Source organism: Mustelus asterias, chromosome 15 (genome assembly GCF_964213995.1).
Source record: "Mustelus asterias chromosome 15, sMusAst1.hap1.1, whole genome shotgun sequence".
Lineage (NCBI taxonomy): Eukaryota > Metazoa > Chordata > Chondrichthyes > Carcharhiniformes > Triakidae > Mustelus > Mustelus asterias.
In genome coordinates, this window is record NC_135815.1 from 72,553,239 (window position 1) to 72,573,809 (window position 20,571).

General features: G+C 43.4%; 1 protein-coding gene across 12 annotated transcripts in view; it reads left to right on the plus strand.

The window, feature by feature from the left end:
* Window positions 1-20,571, plus strand: part of afdna (afadin, adherens junction formation factor a) — a 220,900-nt gene that overhangs the window by 52,232 nt on the left and 148,097 nt on the right. For all 12 annotated transcript variants that reach the window (XR_013499669.1, XM_078230105.1, XM_078230109.1 and 9 more), the window contains exon 6: window positions 3,299-3,456. Coding sequence is in view for 11 of the 12 variants with exons in the window: in XM_078230105.1 (XP_078086231.1) it covers window positions 3,299-3,456 (158 nt within the window). In the remaining variant the exon portion in view is untranslated. The remainder of the gene's footprint in view (window positions 1-3,298; window positions 3,457-20,571) is intronic.

Sequence of the window (20,571 nt, forward strand, 5' to 3'; positions counted from 1 at the left end):
AGATCCGAGTGGATGAGTGAGTGCAAAAATTTTAGATGTGCTGAAGTAAGATTGGAGGTCGGCAGTGTTGGAGTTGGGAGTAAATGGTTTTTGATGGAGAGGAAGTGCAGCTGGAAACTCAGCTTGAGGTCAGACAACATGGGCTGCATGGTGACAGTGGTTAGCACTGCTGCCTCACAGCACCAGCGACCCGGGTTCAATTCCTGGTTTGGGTGACTGTCTGTGTGGAGTCTGCATCCCGTGTCTGTGTGCGTTTTCTCCAGGTACCCCAGTTTCCTCCCACAGTTCAAAAGACATGCTGGTTAGGTGCAATGGCCATGCTAAATTCTCCCTCAGTGTATCGAATTGGCGCTGGAGTGTGGTGACTAGGGGATTTTCAGTAACTTCATTTCAGTGTTAATGTAAGCCTACTTGTGACGCTAATAAAATAAACTTAAACTATAAACTTAAACTTAACACATTCATAGAATCATAGAAACCCCTACAGTGTAGAAAGAGGCCATTTGGCCAATCGAGTCTGCACCGACCACAATCCCACCCAGGCCCTACCCCCATATCCCTACATATTTACCTGCTAATCCCTCTAACCTACACATCTCAGGACACTAAGCGGCAATTTTTAGCATGGCCAATCAACCTAACCCGCACATCTTTGCACTGTGGGAGGAAACCGGAGCACCCGGAGGAAACCCGCGCAGACACGAGGAGAATGTGCAAACTCCACACAGACAGTGACCCGAGCCGGGAATCGAACCCAGGTCCGTGGAGCTGTGAAGCAGCAGTGCTAACCACTGTGCTACCGTGCTGCCCATTGCGGATTGTATGAATAGCATAGTTCACTCAGAGCTGATGGCCATTGAGGAAATGAAATTGGTGGTGAAGGTGAAGAGTTTGTATTAGAAACGGAGTGAATAACTTTAACTTCCCCAATGTTTAGGATATTGGACAAATGGTTAGACAACATGCAGGCAGTAGAAAAGATGAGACAGATGGTATAGATGTAGAGTTGGGTGGGGATTGTTGCCATGTGTGTTGAAGCTAATTCCATACTTTTAGATGTTGCAATATGGTGGCATTTTTGATGGAGTGGGTCCAAAGATAGAGGACTCGAAGCCTACCTAAGGCAAAGTGAAACTATTGCCAAAGGTGCTCTGGTTATTAATTGATATATAAGAATGAAAAGGTTGATGACTGATTGAGGGGAAAGGAGGCAGATCCTGGGAAAAATGCACCACTTACAATGGCAGCTAGCATGTGGGTTGGGAAGATCAGTGAGTAGTCGGCAATTTATTGGGAATGGGGTCAAGGGATCAATAGTTGGATCCTGGGGATAAAGAGGGTATAGGGGAAGATGGGATAGGAAGAGAATGGATGGGAGGTGAAAGTTCAAAACTAGGAGGAGGGGGATATTTAGCTTGTAGGGAATGTGGCAAGGCAACGGGCAGTTGAATGCACGATCTTGCTGATGAAATCCATGAACTCTGTACATTTAGTGGAGATGAGGGTGGAAGGGGTGTGTGGTTTAAGGAGATGAGTAGTAATGGAAGGAAAAAAAGTGGGCTTTTCATTGTTCTCCAGTGACCTTGTAGTTGTTGATTTTGACAGAAACGACTGAGGCTCTGTAGAAGCTATCATATACTCCGGAGTGAAGGGCTTTCATCATACCAGAGTTAGTAACCTCTTTGCTGATGTGACTGACACCAGGCCTGACTGCTGGTTTCAACTTTTGAGAAAGCATGGAAATAGACTGAGTGACCTGTCCTCTATCTGGGCAGTTGCATTTTGTCTGACCCTCCTTAAATTCACTGGCTGCTGTTGGGAAGTTGCATCGTCAAATTAATGGATAACGAGATCTAAGATCATAGAATCCCTACAGTGCAGAAGGAGGCCATTTGGCCCATCAAGCCTGCACCGACCACAATCCTACCCAAGCCCTATCCTGATAACCTCATGTATTTACCCTGCTATTCCCCCTGAAACTAAGGGGCAATTTACCATGGCCAGTCAACCTAACCTACACATCTTTGGACTATGGGAGGAAACAGGAGCACCCGGAGGAAACCCACGCAGACACGGGGAGAATGTCCAAATTCCACACGGCCACCTGAGCGCAGAATTGAACCCGGGTCCCTGGCGCTCTGAGGCAGCAGTGCTAATCACTGTGCCACCACGCCGCCCAATGAGTGGTAATGGAAAGGAGATGCGGATAACTTATTCATACACATTTTTAAAAAAAATGACCTTTAGCCACAAGGGGTTTGAACTTCGGATAGGAAACTCACCTGCTCCTTGGGATCCCCAGAGCCAGAGTTTGGATGGTTCTAATTTACTTACCTGATTATCCAGGAAATGTTAGATAGGAAAATCCTAGCCTAGCTCCTGGGTAACTGAGCAACTGAACAAACCCCACCCTGACAAGTGCATGCACACTCTTTTTTTTTTCTCTCTTTCTCTCACACACCTCCACCTCCCCACACACACACTTCTCCATGACATGATCTGTTGTCTTCACTCTACTCCTGATCCATTTACTTCACCCATCCTACAACACTCATTCACTAACACACTGAAGAGTTGTTTAAATGTTCCAAAACTTCTCACTGTGTACAGTTGTTTATTTATTAGTGTCACAAATATGCTTACATTAACACTGCAATGAAGTTACTGTGAAAATCCCCTAGTGGCCATGCTCTGGTGCCTGTTCGGATACACTGAGGGAGAATTTAGCATGGCTAATGCACCTAACCAGCACGTCTTTTGGACTGTGGGAGGAAACCATAGCACCCGGAGGAGAAACACGGGGAGAACGCGCAGACTCTGCCCAAAGTGACTCAAGCCGGGAATCAAACCTGGCACTGAGAGGCAACAGTGCTAACCACAGTACTAGCCCATAGTAGCTAGTGCTTTAAAAAGATGGTGTGGCTTCTGCACAGATTCCCTTTGCTGATGTCTCCAAGGTTTCTTGTGCTAACAGTTCTGCAGGATTCTCTGGGAAGAATGGCCAGAAAATCAGTGGCTGGTACTTTTTTGTCCTATCCAGTCAAATGGGATTTCCAACCTTGGGGGGTCTATGTTTCTTGAAACATTATTTAAGTTGTCAAAGTTAAGCTGAAATTTATAGTTTGATGTAAGTTGTTGTCTTTGTGCTGCTGTATTAGGATGGTTGCCAAGAATTGTTTTGACTTTCCACATTGTAGATCAGTTGTCTGAAGAAAATGTACACTGAAGTACTAAAAGAACTGATCAAATTTAATTGGGTTCTTATGAGCAATGAAGAGTATGTATTTTTTTGGTCTAGGTGGAACTCTTAGGATTTATGCGGATAGTTTAAAGCCAAATATACCATACAAGACTATCTTGCTGTCAACAACGGATACATCAGACTTTGCTGTTGCAGAAGCCCTTGACAAATATGGACTGGAAAAGGAAAACCCAAAGGAATATTGTATAGCACGGGTATGTATTTTTTTTGTGCATAAGTAGCACACTTATTAAGAATAAACAACTACGTGGACTAAAGGCTCTAAGATATCAATAAAACTTGTTTAATTTTCTGAACATTCATGGTTACTTCTGTAACATAAAGTTAAATACTTCTTAGGATTAAAACTCTTCATTAACTACTTGCATACTAAACAACGGAAACAATATGCCCTGTACAGAGCTAAGCAATGCCACAACAGATCAGATCAAAGCTGTGCAGCCCTGCCATATCCAGTAGTGAATAGTAATGAACAATTAAACAACTAAATAGAGCAGGAAGCTCCATGACTATCCCCATCCTTGATGATAGTGGATTCCAGCCTGAGTGCAAAGACGGAGGCTGAAGCTATCTTTTGAAATATCTTTAGCCAGAAGTTTGGGATGCATGTTCCATCTATGCAAGCTCCAGAGGTTCATACAGTTATAGTTGCCAGTCTTCAGCCAGTTTGATTCGTTCCATGTGATATCTAGCAATAGCTAAACACTCTGGATAGAGCCAAAGCTTGGGCTCAGACAACTGCTGAGGGCATTCTTCAGAACTAACCGTGCCTCTAGTCAAGCTGTTCAGTAAAGCTACGACACTGGCATCAACCTGACAAAGTAGAACAATGCTTGGGTATGTCCTGTCCATAAAAAGCAGGACAGGTTCAATTGGCTGATTACTGCTCTATCATTCAGTCATCACCTGCATGATGAAAGTTGTCATCAATAGCACTATCAAGCAACACTTGGTCACCAGTGCCCTCTTTTGCGTTTTCCCAGGGCTACTTGGCTCCATGCCTCATTATTACACTTTTGGTCCAAATATAGACGACATGCCAAATTCCAGCAGTATGTAGGGTGCATGAATTAAAATTAATTATTTGTGCACATACAAAGAGAGACTTCTTGAAACTAGGATGGGTTGTAGGATTAGGAGCTATTCCTTTATAATGGCTCATTTTGTGAATAAATCCAAAACTGAATATAGATTACCTTCTGGTCATCTCCTTCACCTACTGGCTGTAGGAAACAGTGAGGTGAGTGTGACTCTGTTTTTGACATCATGTGGTATCACGGCTTATTAAGATGAAGTTAATGGAAATCAGGGAAAGCTCTCCACTGGCTGAGTCATGCATGGCACAAAGGATGATGGGCGTGATCGGAGGCTAATCATAGATGGGGATATTGCTGCAGGAGTTCCTCAGGGCAGTGGCATAGGCCCAATCATAATTGTTTCATTAATGGCCTTTCCTTCATAATAGGGTCAGGACTTCACTGCACAATGGTTGCATTTGCAGCTCCTTGATAATGAAGCGGTTTGTGCCCCCACATAGTAAGATCATTAACCAGCAACTTAACTGTACAAACAATATGGCTACAAGGGCAGGACAGAGATCGAGTATTCGGCGTCAGGTAACTCACCACCTGACTGCAGAAACATTACACCATCTACAAAACATAGGTCAGTAGTGTGATGGAGTGCTCTATGCTTGTCTAGATAAATGAAGCTCCATCAAAACTCAAGAAGCTCTGTGTCCAGGCTAAAATAACCTTGATTGGCACCCCATCCACCGTCTTAAACATTCACTCGCTCCACCGACACAGTGGCAGCAATGTGTATCACCAGCAAGATGAACTGTAGCAACTTATCAAGGCTTCTTCAGTAGTATTTTCCAAGCCTATGACCTCCATCACCTAGAAGGATGAGGGCAGCAGAAGCATTGGAGCACCACCACTTACAAGTTCCTCTCTTGTATCGCAAACCATTACTCATGCAAATTCTTTGTTGTAACTAAATTAAACAAAAACACAATTTGAACAAAATGAAAAATAATCCCAGCAGCACTGAGTGTACTGTAACTGTACAGGCTGCAACCTTTCAAAAAGGTGGCCCACCACCACCTTGAGGACGTGCAAGGATGGACAAAAATGTTTACCTTGCCAGTGACTTCCATGTTCCAGGAATGACTGCTGGGGACTTCAGAAGGAGACTGAGATGGATCATTCATCCAATGATGATTGCCCCATTATTCTGGATGGGGATATTTGTGGAGTCGCCTCCTTTACTAATGCACCACCATTCACAACTGGATGTGACAAAACTGCAGATCTTAGATCAGACCTGTTGCTTGTGTAATCTCTTAGTTCTGTCTGTTTTGTGCTGCCTCCGCTATTTGGCAAGCAAGTAGTCCTGTGTGGTTTCACCATGCTCACAACTAATTTTTTTCATATGCTTGATGCTGCTCCTGACATGCCTTTTTGTAGTACTTCATTGAACCAGGTGAATCCCTTCGCTTGATGAAAATGGGTGGGGTGGGGGGGGCGGGGGGGGGAAGAGAGAGAGAGAGGAGATGTGCCTTGTGTGGTGTTTCCTTTGATTTTGTAGCGATTTGATACAACACTGGCTTACTTGGCCATTTCAAAAGACACTTACGAGTCAACCATGTTGCTGGTCTGCAGTCACATGTAGGTCAGACCAGGTAAGGACAGCAGCATTCCTTCCTGAAAGAGCATTTGTGAATCAGGTGGGTTTGTACAACAATCAACAATGGTCACAGGTTTCATGGTCACTATTGCTGAAACTAGCTTTTCAAATCCAGCTTTATGAATTGAATTTAAATTCCACTAGCTGCCATGATGTGATTTGAACCTATATTCCCAGATCAATAGCCTGGGCCTCTGGTTTACTAGTTCAGTCAGATTACCACAATGTTTCTGCCTCCCCTGACTCCTGGTAGATACTACTTCACTGCATTCAGGTTTATCTCTTCTATTTTCCTTCCTGCTTCTAAGCAAAAAAAAAATCAAAACAAATTGAATGTTTGTTTAATTGTTAATATTTGAAATGTTATGACATTGGTTCCATGGTTTTCTGGCTTTCTTTAGTCGATGATTTCTCTTACCCTTTTGCATGTACCCATTGACTAAAAATTCTCTGATCAGATGAGTTCATGAATTTTTTTTGTTTCATATGCTAAAACTGCAGTGGTGGCTTACTTTAATTTCTTCAGCTTTGTGATCTTTTATTAAAAACTTTCCTCAAAGTTAATTCAGTCGAAATCCTCCATAGATTCTATTGCATCTGTGTTATTAGGCCATTTGTTGGAGTGCAAAAGTTGTGATTCAGGAGTATCCTTGAAGCATTAAAACTGTTCAGCACTGCTCTTTGTGAGGTGATATTGCCTTAACCAGAGTGAAAAGAGCATGCATTGATAATCCTGTAATGTTTATCTGGAAATACATTTAAAGGTTCAAGTTCCACAGTAGATTGATTGCCAACATTTGAGTGAAGAGTCTCATTATGATGGCATGACACTCAAATCAGCCATTATTTAGCTAGTACTGGATGAATGCAATTATTGAATCTGAATCTGGCAATACTGATAAATATGTAAGGCAGGAAGAATGGGGCTCTATCACTGAATTTTGGAAGGGACAGGGATGCCTTTGAGCATAGGTAGCCGTGATTCAGTTGTTCCTTCTGTGGATTGCCACCTTAACAGATGAAGAGGTTTGTGTGCTGTGGCGACTCCTTGAGTGATGCCATTGGGAGCTCCTTGTTCTTGGCCACCAAAACGATAAAGTCAGGGTGAGATGCAGTGCATAAATTCCTGAATGGGAGAACAGGTAAAGGAAGACTGTTTCACCAGCTGTGAGCACAGAAGGTGATTGCGGCAGCAAGGTGGTCACAGTCATCGTATCTTGACACATCACTGAAATCTGACCACCAACCCCTCAAGATCATGTCGACCATGCAGGCATACCAGAGACCCCAGGTTGAACAAAATCACACACCAATTTCTACGAGGGATTATTTGTCAAAGTGAGACCTGCCTTCCTAGGGACAGGCAGTTGAAGGAACAAGCTGGGGCATACACCTTCCACTGGAAAGAAAAATTGACAATGATGCTTATGTCCATGGAGTTGGAATTGGATCTTGAGTACACTGCCAGAACACTCTTGTTGTGAAAGGCTCATGACATTGCACCTAAAGTTCAGCTGTAATCAACATGCCACTGTTGTCAGCACTTGTGCCCTGACTGTTGACTCAAGTGAAGATAAAAGTTCTGCTCTGATTTTAAAGTCTTCGCTGTCACCCCTAAAAGAAAAGATTGTCCTTCTGGGACTTAAGCCAGGATTGAACCAACTTTGATGTTGGGGAAGAGCCGTTGGGGAAAAAAGTCAGAGGAAAAGCCAATACAAATGGCATTGTCCTCCTGACAAGTGTTTGAGATGGCCTCATTGTAACAAGCATCTTATTCCACCCGAAGGGCATATACAACACCATCTAGAGGTATCCTAAATTAAAGCATGTCCTGACATTTTGTCATTGTTCGAGTCAAAGATATGTGATGTCTGTATCACCAAATCCATGTGGAGGACTAATGCTTGCTCGACAGATCGTATTTGACAGGAGGGTGGGACCCAAAGCATTAGGGAGACAGAAGAGAAGGTTGAGGACAACACGGAAGTTAAGGAGAGCATGTTAAATAGTAAAGGCAGTGTCAGTAATCCTAGTACTAGACAGGTCAGGTCAGGCAACAGAAGGGCAGAGAACAAGGGAAGTCTAGATTGAACTGCATTTATGCAAGAGGCCTCACGGGCAAGGCAGATGAACTCAGAGCATAGATGAGTACATGGGACTGGGATATTATAGCTATTACTGAAACATGGCTAAGGGAAGGACAGAACCAGCAGCTCAATGTTCTAAGGTATAGATGCTGTAGGGAGGATAGAACAGGACGTAAGAGAGGAGGGGGAGTTGCCTTTTTTGATTAGAGAGAGCATCACGGCAGTAGTGAGAGGAGATATTTCTGAGGGTTCCTCCATTGAGTCTCTATGGGTAGAACTGAAAAACAAGAAGGGGGAGATCACGTTGATAGGATTAAACTATAGGCCACCAAATAGTTGGTGGGAAATTGAGCAAATATGTAAGGACATTACCAATAGCTCCAAGAAAAATAGGGTGGTAAAAAAGTAGGGGACATTAACTTTCCCAACATTGATTGGGGCAGCCATAGTATTAGGGGCTTGGATGGAGAGAAATTTGTGGTGTATTCAGGAGGAATTTCTCATTCAGTATGTCGATGGCCCGACTGGGGAGGGGGCAAAACTTGACCTCTTGGGAAATATGGAAGGGCAGGTGTTAGTGAGGGATCACTTTGGGACCAGTGACCATAATTCCAATAGTTCTAAGATTGTTATGGAGAGGCCCAAGATGGCCCAAAAGTTAAAATTCTAAATTGGGGCAAGGCCAATCTTAATGGTATTAGACAGGAACTTTCAAAAGTTGATTGTGGGAGTCTGTTGGCAGGCAAAGGGGCGGCTGGTAAGTGGAAGGCTTTCAAAAGTGTGTTAACCAGGCTTCAGGGCAAGCATATTCTTTTGAGTGTAGGGCAAGACTGGTAAAAGTAGGGAACCCCGGATGACTTGGAATATTGAGGCCCTGGTCAAGAAGGAGGGGGCATATGACGTGCATAGGCAGCTGGGATCAAGTGGATCCCCTAAAGTATAGAGGGTGTCGGGGTAGAGTTGAGAGAGAAATCAGGGGGGCAAAAAGGGGACACACAATTGCTTTGGCAGGTAAGGAAAAGGAGAATCCGAAGAGCTTCTACAAATATATAAAGGGCAAAACAGTAACTAGGGAGTATAGGGCCTCTTAAGGATCAACAAGGTCATCTCTGTGCAGAGTCACAAGAGATGGGTGAGATCCTAAATGAATATTTCTCATCAGTATTTACTGTTGGGAAAGGCATGGATGTTGGGGAACTTGGAGAAATAAATAGTGATGTCTTGAGGAATGTACATATTACGGAGGAGGATTGCTGGAAGTCTTAAGGCACAACAAGGCAGATAAATCCCCGGGACCTAATGAAATGTATCCCAGGACGTTGTGGGAGGCTAGAGAGGAAATTGCAGGTCCCCTAGCAGAGATATTTGAATCATTGACAGCCACGGTTGAGGTGCCTAAAGATTGGAGGGTGGCAAATGTTGTGCCTTTGGTTAAGGACGACTGAAGGGAAAAGCCTGGGAACTACAGCTCGGTGAGCCTAACATCTGCAGTGGGTGCGTTGTTAGAAGGTATTCTGGGAGATAGGATGTACAGGCATTTAGAGATGCAAGGACAGATTAGGGACAGTCAGCATGGCTTTGAGTGGAAAATCATGTCTCTCAAATTTAATTGAGTTTTTTGAAGGGGTAACCAAAAAGGTAGATGAGGGCAGCGTAGTTGACATTGTCTTTAGCATGGATTTTAGCAAGGCCTTTGACAAGACACCGGATGGTAGGTTGTTGCATAAGGTTAAATCTCTCGAGATCCAGGGTGAGGTAGCCAAATGGATACAAGATTGGCTTGATGACAAAGTGGTTGTAGAGGGTTGTTCAAACTGGAGGCCTGTTACCAGCGGTGTGCCTCGGGTCGGTGCTGGATCCACTGTTTGTCATTTAGTTTAATGATTTGGATGAGAATTTAGGAGGCATGGTGTAGGAGCTTTTTAGGAGACCAAGTACAAAGGACTCACGGAGACAGTAATTCTGGTTGAAGACGTCCTTTATTGCCCAGGCCTGGTCCACGTGTGTTGGAGAACAATTTGGGGAAGCCCAAACTATTCTAAATTGCATTGTTATCAGTATTACAATTATACACTTTTCAAAAATCACACGCCCGCTTATTTTGCTCATCCTAGCCGGATGTGAGCTAATTTTAGCTTGAATCATTTATCGTGGCCAATGACATTCTACTATCTGACAGCATGAGAATACATAGCTCCGTAGAGTCCGAAAGTTCTTTCCCACTGTCTCCAGCAACCCCAATACGTAGGTCTGTAGAGTTCAAAAGTTCTTTTTCCACTGTCTGCTGTCTGGGAAACTTGGACTACCTCCAACCCACACTGATAAGAGGGTTCTTCTGCTTCTCTCTGTAGCCATATTGTTTTCAAGGAATGTGGTGGTTCCCTCTTGGCTATATCCATCATGCTTCGAGCAGTGTGCAATTAGCCAAGGTGTACAGAATATGATGTTTTAAGAAATGCATGTTTAAATTCTCTAACAGTGGTTGTGTGTTTCTGTGCAAACAGTACCTTTAACTTCAGGAACTTTTGGTTTTTCTATACTATATTCATTCTAATCCGTCTATTCTGATCGCTTAGTCTTTTTAGTCCCAGGTTTTGCTAAACCCTTCAAACACCTAGTTAGTAAGTTTGCAGATGTCACCAAGATTGGTGGCATAGTGGACAGTGAAGAAGGTCATCTCGGATTGCAACAGGATCTTGATCAGTTGGGCCAGTAGGCTGATGAATGGCAGATGGAGTTTAATTTTGATAAATGCGGAGTGATACATTTTGGTAGATCGAACCAGGGCAGGACTTACTCAGTTAATGGTAGGCCTTTGGGGAGAGTTATAGAACAGAGATCTAGGGGTACAGGTTCAAAGCTCCTTGAAAGTGGAGCCACAGATGGACAAGGTGAAGAAGGCATTCAGCATGCTTGATTTCATTGGTCAGAACATTGAATACAGGAGTTGGGGCATCTTGTCGAAGTTGTACAAGACATTGGTCAGGCCACACTTGGAATACTGTGTACAATTCTGGTCACCCTATTATAGAAAGGATATTATTAAACTAGAAAGAGTGCAGAAGAGATTTACTAGGATGCTACTGGGACTTGATGGTTTGAGTTATAAGGAGAGGCTGGATAGACTGGGATTTTTTTCCCTGGAAGAGGCTTGGGGTGATCTTATAGTAGTCAATAACATAATGAGTATAGATTAGGTAGTCAATATCTTTCCCCAAAGGTAGGAGAGTCTAAAACTAGAGGGCATAGGTTTAAGGTGAGAGGGGAGAGATACAAAAGTGTCCAGAAGGGCAATTTTTTCACACGAGGGTGGTGAGTGCCTGGAACAAGCTGCCAGAGGTGGTAGTAGAGGTGGGTACAAATTTGTCTTTGAAAAAGCATTGACCGTTACATGGGTAACATTGGTGTAGGGGGATGTGGGCCAAACGTGGGCAATTGGGACTAGCTTGTTGGTTTAAAAACTGGGCGGCTTGGACAAGTTGGGTTGAAGGGCCTGTTTCCGTGCTGTAAACCTCTGACTCTGACTCAATCGACAATAACGTTTTACCTCGCGCCAAGATGTTTCAGGATCCAAAAGGAAGTTGATCAATGCCTTCTGTCGGGCTACTTTAAGAATGAGGCAAGAATTCCAAGTGTAGCTCACAACCAATCTGGAAAATCTTTACACATCCAACTTAATTTCAGAGCAGGAAGAACAAATAAAATCAGTTCTACTAAACTCCTGTATCCAGATCTTTGGGTTTAGCATTGTTGTCGCCAGGAAGGCTAAAAGTGTTCAAGTATCTGCTGAGATTTTTAAAATGCTGCCACTTATTTTACAAGTCCAAAGATGTGCGGGTTAGGTTGATTGGCCATGCTAAAATTGCCCCTTAGTGTCCTGAGATGTGTAGGTTAGAGGGATTAGTGGGTAAATGTGTAGGGATATGGTTGTGGTCGGTGCAGACTCGATGGGCCGAATGGCCTGTTTCTGCACTGTAGGGTTTCTATGATTTCTATGAAGTACTGGGAATATGAAGTCAGTTCCCAACAGTAGCTGTAATTATGCCTTTAGTTTGTACCTCGTTAGTTATTTGGTATATTTGCAAATTTGCCATGAGCAATGCCATGGGTGATGATAGACTGATGTGTTGAGCTATTAAACTAATGCTATAGAAGTGTGATCACTAGACCAATTTTTGCTGATATGGTTAACTGTACTGGAGTAGTTGGAGGGGAAGGATGTGTGGAGTTTGTCAATGCAGCAAACTTATTGCTATGCAAAAGACCACCCCCAGAATTAAGTTTTAATGCTTTGCTGGTTTAATATATTGCAATCAGTTCATTTAATAATGATTTGAGTATCAGTGTTAATTCACGACTCTTGAATCCAAGTAGAAATTTGAGGGTATATCTAATTTTGTATTCAAGTTGAATTTTTAATTTAGACTTTATTTCAGGTTGTCTGTTAAGAACAACTCATAATTAGTGCAGCAGTAATTGAGTTGTAAGTTCCAAAATTCTCAAATTACTCATCTCATTGGCAGTTTATATGCAGTCTGTTGTAAATCTAGGTTATTAAAGCTTCAAATACATTTTGTGCTTGAGCTTCTTATTCACTTAATACTTTGTCTTTAACAATACTGTGTGCTACAATAAGTAGCAAGCTTTATTGTTCCATCTTGATGAATCCTCACCCAGGTGGCCTTCAGCAGAGTGATTATTTTTTAAATGTAATCCATGCACTCATTATCCAGTCCTCAAGATGCAGTTTTGCAACACTATTCACTCCTGCAAGTGATTTCTTTAATGATTATATGGTAATTAACTTTACCTTGTTGTTCATGCCTAGTTTACCACTGAATGTTTAATTTGATCTGTGCGCAGTACTTTGCCTAATACATTTATGAAGTGTGTTAATATGACCAGCTTGCTAGAAAGTTGCTGTTCCATTCCATTGCTGCTGATTTACCTTTAAATTCAGGGGTCAGCAACCTGTGGCTTACAAGCCAAATATGGCTCAGTACGGAAACAAATGTTGCTCTAGTGTCATGCCCAAAATACACCCAACTTTTTTAAACTAAAGACAGCACAAGAGAGAAGAGCTTCAAGAATTCAGTCAGTGCTAGCGAGGAAAGGTCTGAGAATCCAAAAAGAGCATGAGAAAGGAGAGGTTTGAGAGTTCACACACGACACGATAGGCCCTAGAGTTCACAAATGGTGCGAGGTGTCCCTCTTATTCTTCCAAATTCCAGTGAATACAGGCGTAATTGATCCACTTTTTCCTTGTATGACAATTCTGCCATCCCAGGAATCATTCTGGTGAACATTTGCTGCACTTCCTCTGTGGCAAGTATATACGTTCCTAGCTGAGGAAAACAAAACTGCACACACTACTACTGGTGTGGTCTCACCAAGGCCTTGTACAACTTGACTTCACATTTATCCACAGCATACTGCATGTGCATGTATTTGTCCACTCACTCAATTTGTCTACATTACTTTGAAGCCTCTTAACATGTTCCACCACTCCTATTCCCACCAAGTTTTGTGTTGTCAGCAAACTTGGAAATATTACTTTTGGTTCCCTCATCCAAAGCATTGATGTGTATTGGGAATAGCTGGGCAAGAGCCAAGCACTGATCTATGCGGGATTCCACAGGTCACTGTCTGATGCTGAAAAAGAGAAATTTGCTGTTTTCTGTCTGACCAATTCTCAATCCATGCCAATATATTACTCCCAATCCCATGTGCTTTAATCGTGCACACTCGCCCGAAAATTCAAATATACTACATCCACTGATTCACCCTTATCTATTCTACTAGTTATGTCCTCATAACTCCAGTAGGTTTCTCAAACGTGATTTTCCTGTCACAAATCCATGTTGATTTTGTCTAATCCCATTGATATTTTCTGTTGTCCTGTTATTACATCCTTTACAATAGACTCTAGCATTTTCCCTACTATTGATGTCCGGCTAATCAGTCTGTAATTCCCTGTTTTCTCTCTCGTTTACATAGTGGGGTTACGTTTGCCACCCTTCAATCTGCCAGGACTGTTCAGAATCTCCAGCTCCATTAATTTATCCAGTACTATTTTTCTAGTTATACTAATTTCCTTTAATTTCTCCTTTCCACTAGACTCTTGATTCCTTAGCATTTGTGGGAAGTTATTTGCGTCTTCCTCGGTGAAGGCAGAACTAAAGGAGTTATTTTATTGCTCTGTCATTTCCTTGTTCTCAATTATAAGTTCTCCTGTTTTGGGCCATAAAGGACCTGCATATGTTTTCACTAATCTTTTTCTTTTTTACTTACATTAGAAGCTGTTACGTGCCACTTTTGTTACTTGTAAGTTTACTTTCATACTCTGAATCAATCTGCCGCAGTACCGTTGTTAATTTGGTTTGCCCAGTGTGTACAGATTCAAGTTACCCAAGTTTACTGTAGCACCCTCATTGCATGCATCTCTAATTTCCTATTTAATGTGATCCTCTACCTTACCACTACTGTTTGGAGGCCTATAGACAACTCCCACTAATGTTTTCCTTCCGCTGATTCTTAGCTCCATTCAGACTAATTCTATATCCAGATTTTCAGAGCCAATGTCCTCTCATTGCACCGATTTCATCTGAAACTAACAATGCCACTCACCCTCCTCCTCCTTTTTGCCTGCCTGCCTTTCCTAAACATTGAGTGCTCTTGGATATCCAGTTCCCAGCCATGTCTCCGTAATTGGAATCATATCGTACCCATGTGTACCAATTTGCACTGTTAATTTGTCTTCCTTATTGTGAATGTTCTGTGCATTCACAAACATTGCCTTTAGACTTGTCGTTTTAACATTTTACACACACTTTTTTATACTATGACCCTATATACTGCCAACCCTTTTCTTTGCCTTCCACTTTTGTTTTCTACTATTTTATCTTTCACATATCTTTGTTTCCCTCTCTTCTGTCTCCCTGCTCAGGTCCCCGTCCCCCTGCCAGTCTTGTTTAAACACTTCCCAACAGTACTGGCAAATACCCCTTGAGCATATTGGTCCCAGTCCTGCTTGTACGGGTCCCATCTTCCCCAGAATCTGTCCCAATGCCTCAGGAATCTAAATCCCTCCTACACCATCTCCGGCCACACACTCATCTGATCTATTCTTCTATTCTTGTTCTTGCTAGTAATGGCACTGGGATTAATCCTCTGTTACAACCTCTGGCTGTTCACTCAAACCCTGCCTCCACCCAATCCCTGGCATTTGCTGCATTCCCCTGAGAAGCCATCTCCCCCAACCATATTCAAACAGAAAACCTTTTAGAGAGGGAGATGGAACCAGGGAACTCCTCACTACTTGCCTCATGCTTTTGCTCTGTCTGGCAATCACCCATTCCATATCTTCCTGTGTACTTTACCTGTGGTGTGACCACCTCACAATGTGCTATCCACGATCTCATCCCTGCTGATGCTCCATAGTGACTCCAGTCTCAGCTCCAGTTCCAAAAAGTGGGTTTCAAGTCGCTGCAACTCGAGGCGCTTTCTGAATTCATAGTTACCCTGGACATTGGAAGTGACCCTGTCTGCCCACATTGCACAAGAGGTGCATTCCACATTGCTGAGCTGCCCTGTCATGACTTGCCTCTAAATTACTAACTTGTCCTGAACTACAGGAAGCAAAGGTTATGGTAAATACTCACTCGGTCGGACTTAGCAGTCGTCTTTCTGAAGAAAGATTGAAATGAAAAGGGAAACCCATTGAGTAATGTCTTTGAGTGCAGTGTTTCAGTTAGGCTATGATTAATCATCATGTCAAGTTGTATATTTTTAGTCATGCAAATGGGATTCTTCTCTCTGCTCTTTGTTGACCACTTGTTCTGAATTTTGATGTGGTTTGGCTTTTTGGTTTGAAAAGGTTGCCAACATCTGTTCTAGTGTATCGTAAAAACCAGGCTATTTTGAGTAGTTTGGGGCCCTTTTCATTCTGCTCAAAAATATGTATTTGTACTTGATCAACTTTGAAATCTTCTGACTCCGAGACAAGTGATAAGTGTGATGCAGCATTTGGATGCAGGTCTGGTTCTTGGGGTGTTGAAATTGTATGAATCCTGAATTGGGGTGCGTGTTTGTGCAACCAACTTGTTCAACCACTGCTTAACAACCAAGTTCCAATTGTATTTTGAGAGTCAATTTCTTGTTGGAATGTTTGTCTCGTGATTGTAAAGTGGCTGTGCCCATAGCTGTCCTCCAATTTCCAAGGTATTTGTTTTGTTACTTCAACAAGCTGATGTTGAAACTAGTGCTTGTCCTGGGTTAGAAATCTAATGTTCATTGTTACCATAAAATACACATTTGCCTTGTTCCGATGGTAGCTTTTGCTGTCTAGTTGTAAAATTTGTCAGCATTTGCTCTTAGTCCCATTTGTAGGCATGTATGAATTTAGTTAGTATCTGGACATTAATCTAATTGACCAAAATAATCAGGGGCATTGATGTTCCCAATATGAAAATATTTACCTGTATAATATTGTATGGTTGCCTTTAGAGAGTGGTGCGGATATGGAATTTGTTGCCAGAGGGAGGAGCTGTATTAAAGGAGAAGCTCGGTAAGCATGTGAGAAGGAAATAGAGGATTCTGCTGATAGTTAAATGAGGAAGGTTGGGAGACAGCTTAAGGAGAGCATTATTGCTGGGGTGGCTGGTGGATTGGCTATTTTTGTGCTATATATTGTATGTATGGGTGGTCATTTATGCAGATCATATGAATATCTTAACAGTGCCTTGGCTTCTCTACTACCATAACAAGCTGCTTCTTTCTAATCTGTCCCCTTTTGGTATGGAACAAAAACAGAAAATGCTGGAAAAGCAGGTCTAACAGCATCTGTGGGGAGAGAATAGAGCCAACGTTTCGAGTCTAGATGACTCTTTGTCAGAGCTGAGAATCAGCAGAGATTTATACTATTGGGTTGGGGGGGGGCATTATGGGATTGGACAAAGGGAATGCAAATGAGGATACAATGCTGAGAAGATGCTACAAGTGTCCATTAAGTGATCAGAACGCAAGAATAACAGAACAGAGGTGCAGATTGCTAAAGGATTGCCTGAGGAATGTGGCAGTTGCACTGAAGCGGGGGGGTGGGGATGTGGAGAGGAGGAGAGCTGGAATGGAAAAATAGAAGTGAGAAAGAAGGGTGATAAAATGGATGAATGAGATGAAATAAAATAAATGGAAATGGAGTGAAGGTGAAGGAGAGAGTTCATGCCCGGAAGTTGTTGATCTCAATGTTCAGTCCAGAACGCTGTATAGTGCCCAATTGGAAGATGAGGTGCTATTCCTCCAGTTTGCGTTGGGGTTCGCTAGAACATTGCAAAAGGCCAAGGTTGGACGTATGGGCAGGAGAGCAGGGTGGTGTGTTGAAGTGGCAAGCGACAGGAAGATCTGGGTCCTGCTTGCGGACGGACTGAAGATGTTCAGCAAAGCGGTCACCCAGCCTACGTTTGGTCTCTCCAATGTAGAGTAGACCGCATTGGGAGCAGTGAATGCAATAGACCAGATTGAAGGAGGTACATGTGAAACACTGCTTCACCAGAAAGGGGTGTTTAGGACCTGGGTCGGTGAGCAGAGAGGAGGTAAAGGGGCAAGTGTTACACCTACTATGATAGTGCTGTGGGCAGGGAGTATGGTGTTGGGTGTGATGGAGAAGTGGATGTCCTGCAGAGTGCGGTCCTTGCGGAATGCTGACGGGGGTGGGGTGAGGGGAAGATGTGTTGGGTAGTGGCATCATGCTGGAGCTGGCGGAAATGGCTGAGGATGATCCTTTTAAATGTGGAGACTGCATAAATGTGAAAAGTGAAGACAAGGGGGACCCCATCCTGGTTTTAGGAGGGAGGAGAGGGGGTGAGAGCAGTGGCCCAGGGGATGGGTTAGACGCGATTGAGTCCTGTCAATCAGTGAGTGGAAAACCATGATTGAAGAAAAAGGAAGACATATTAGCAGCGCTATTTTGGAAAGTGGCATCATCTGAACAGATGCAGCGGAGGTGAAGGAACTGAGAGAATGGGATGGAGTCCTTATAGAATGTGGGGTGTGAAAGCTGTTGTCAAGGTAGTTGTGGGAGTTGGTAGGCTTGCAATGGATACTTGTGGACAGTTTATCACCAGAAATGGAGACACAGATCAAGGAAGGGGAAGTGTCAGGGATGGACCATGTGATGGTAATAGAGGGGTGGAAATTGGAAGCAAAATTGATTTCAAAATTTTCTAAGTCCAGATGAGTGGCACCGAAATAGTCGTCGATGTACTGATAAAGGAATTGTGGGAGGGGGCTGGAGTAGGACTGGAACAGGGAATGCTCCACATAACCTATAAAGAGACCGGTATAATTGGGACCAATGTGGGTGCCCATAGCCACATCTTTTATTTGGAGGAAGTGAGACAAGTTAAAGGAGAAATGTTTGAGTGAAAGAACCAGTTCAGCCACATGGAGGAGAGTGGTGGTGGATGGGGATTATTCAGACCTCTGTTCCAGGAAGAAGTGAAGAACTTTGAGGCCATCCTGGTGGGGAATGGAGGGATTGGACATCCATGGTGACGAGGAGGCGGTTTGGGCTGGGGAGCTGAAAGTTGCTGATATGATGTAGGGCAACGGAGAAATCGTGGATGTAGGTGGGAAGGGACTGGACAAGAGAGAGAATGGAGTCAAGTTAGGAGGAAATTCGTTCAGTGGGGCAGGAACAGGCCGACACGATGGGCCTACCGGGGCAGCCCTGTTTGTGGATTTTGGGAAGGAGGTAGAAGCAGGATGTCCGGGGTTGGGAAAGTGAGGTTGGAGGCTGTGGAGGGAAGATCTCTAGGGGAGATGAGGTCATTGACAGTCCTGAAAACAGTGGCTTGATGTTCGGTGGTGAGGCCGTGGTCTGGGGTAGGTAGGGTGGAAGCGTCCAAGAGTTGGCGCTCAGCCTCTGCGAGTTAGAGGTCCATACGCCAGATAACAGCACAGCCCTTGTTGGCGGGTTTGATGACAAGGTCAGGGTTGGTCCGAGGAGGGCGAACTATAGCAAGTTCGGAAGGAGACAAGTTAGTGGTTGAGAGGAGCAGAGAAATTGAGACGGCAGATGTCACATTGATAGTTCTCGATGAAAAGATTAAGAGCAGGTAAGATCCAGAGGTCCAGGTGGAGGGGGAATGCTGGAGGTGAGTGAAAGAATCTGCTGAACGTGGGGGGAAGGACTCCTGCCCAAAGAAGTGAGCATGGAGACGAAGGCGGCGGAAGAAGAGTTAAGCAGCATGTCGAACCTGAAATTCGTTAAGGTGAGGACGTAAGGATATGCAGCCGAGTCCTTTGTTGAATACAGCGCACTCGGCCTCAGGGGTAAGTCAACTAGTGAATAAGCAGCAAGGGCTGGGATTGGGAGGGATGGGATCCGAGGGGTGGGAAGAGGTGGAGGGTCCTGGATGGAAGTTGGTATCGATGAGTTGTTGGAGCTTGTGTCCCTTAACAACAAAAAGGAAGAGAAAACGTTTCTTGTTAATGCATCGGATGAAACGAAGAATGAAGTGAAACTGGGGACAAGGACAGCTTTGAAAAAGAGTTGGTGCTGCTGGAGAGAGATATCAAGAGTGTGCATATGGCGGTGCAAGGCACTGAGCGTGGATCTCAGGATGTGTCAAGAACAGCAGTCTGAGGAGCGTTGTATATCCTGGAGATACCTGTAACCCTGGTGGATTCGAAAGATGAGGGGTGGAACTTTATTTGGAATCTATGTGGGGTGAGACGGAGACAATCACTGAGGAAGGAAGTATGACTGTGAAAGCGAGTTTTGGTAAACCTTGTCGAACACCAGAAGGGAAATGGAAAGCAGTGACGGTGCACAGGGTGAAAGAGACAAACTGTCAGAGAGAAGAGCAGCAGTACTTCAGGGAAGGCATTCCTAGAAGAGAAGTGGCAGTGAGTTAAACACTAATATGAAAGCAAAATACTGCAGATGCTGGATTCTGAAACAAAAACAGAAAATGCTGGAAAATCTCAGCAGTCTGACAGCATATGTGCGGAGATAATAGACAATGCTGGCTCTATCTTCTCCCCACAGATGCTGTCAGACCCGTTGAGATTTTTCAGCATTTTCTGTTTGTTTCAGATTCCAGCATCCGCAGTATTCTGCTTTTACCCTTTTGATATGGTTCTGACTTAGCTAGCATTTGAAGAGGGTTTTATTATTAACATTTTTGGCTGTTCAGAAAAATGCAATAGATTCATGATGCTCTATGCAGAAGAGCAAGAATTTTTGAAGTCCTGGCCAACATTCTTTAAGTATCACAAAGATATACTGGTTCATTTTGGTTTTTGCTGTTTGTGAGACATTGCTGTTTACAGGTTGGTTGCTGTATTTGTCGATAAAATAGGACACACCGAATTACAAGTCACTGTGAATGTAAAAGCTGCTTTTTAAACTTTTTTTCTCGAAATTAATTGTTCCCTTTTCTTTCCTGTTTTCTCCTCATTTTCTGCTTTCCTTTTCACTTTTTCTAATTTTCTCATTGAGATTTTTTCCTTCCCAAATGCTGTGTGTGTACA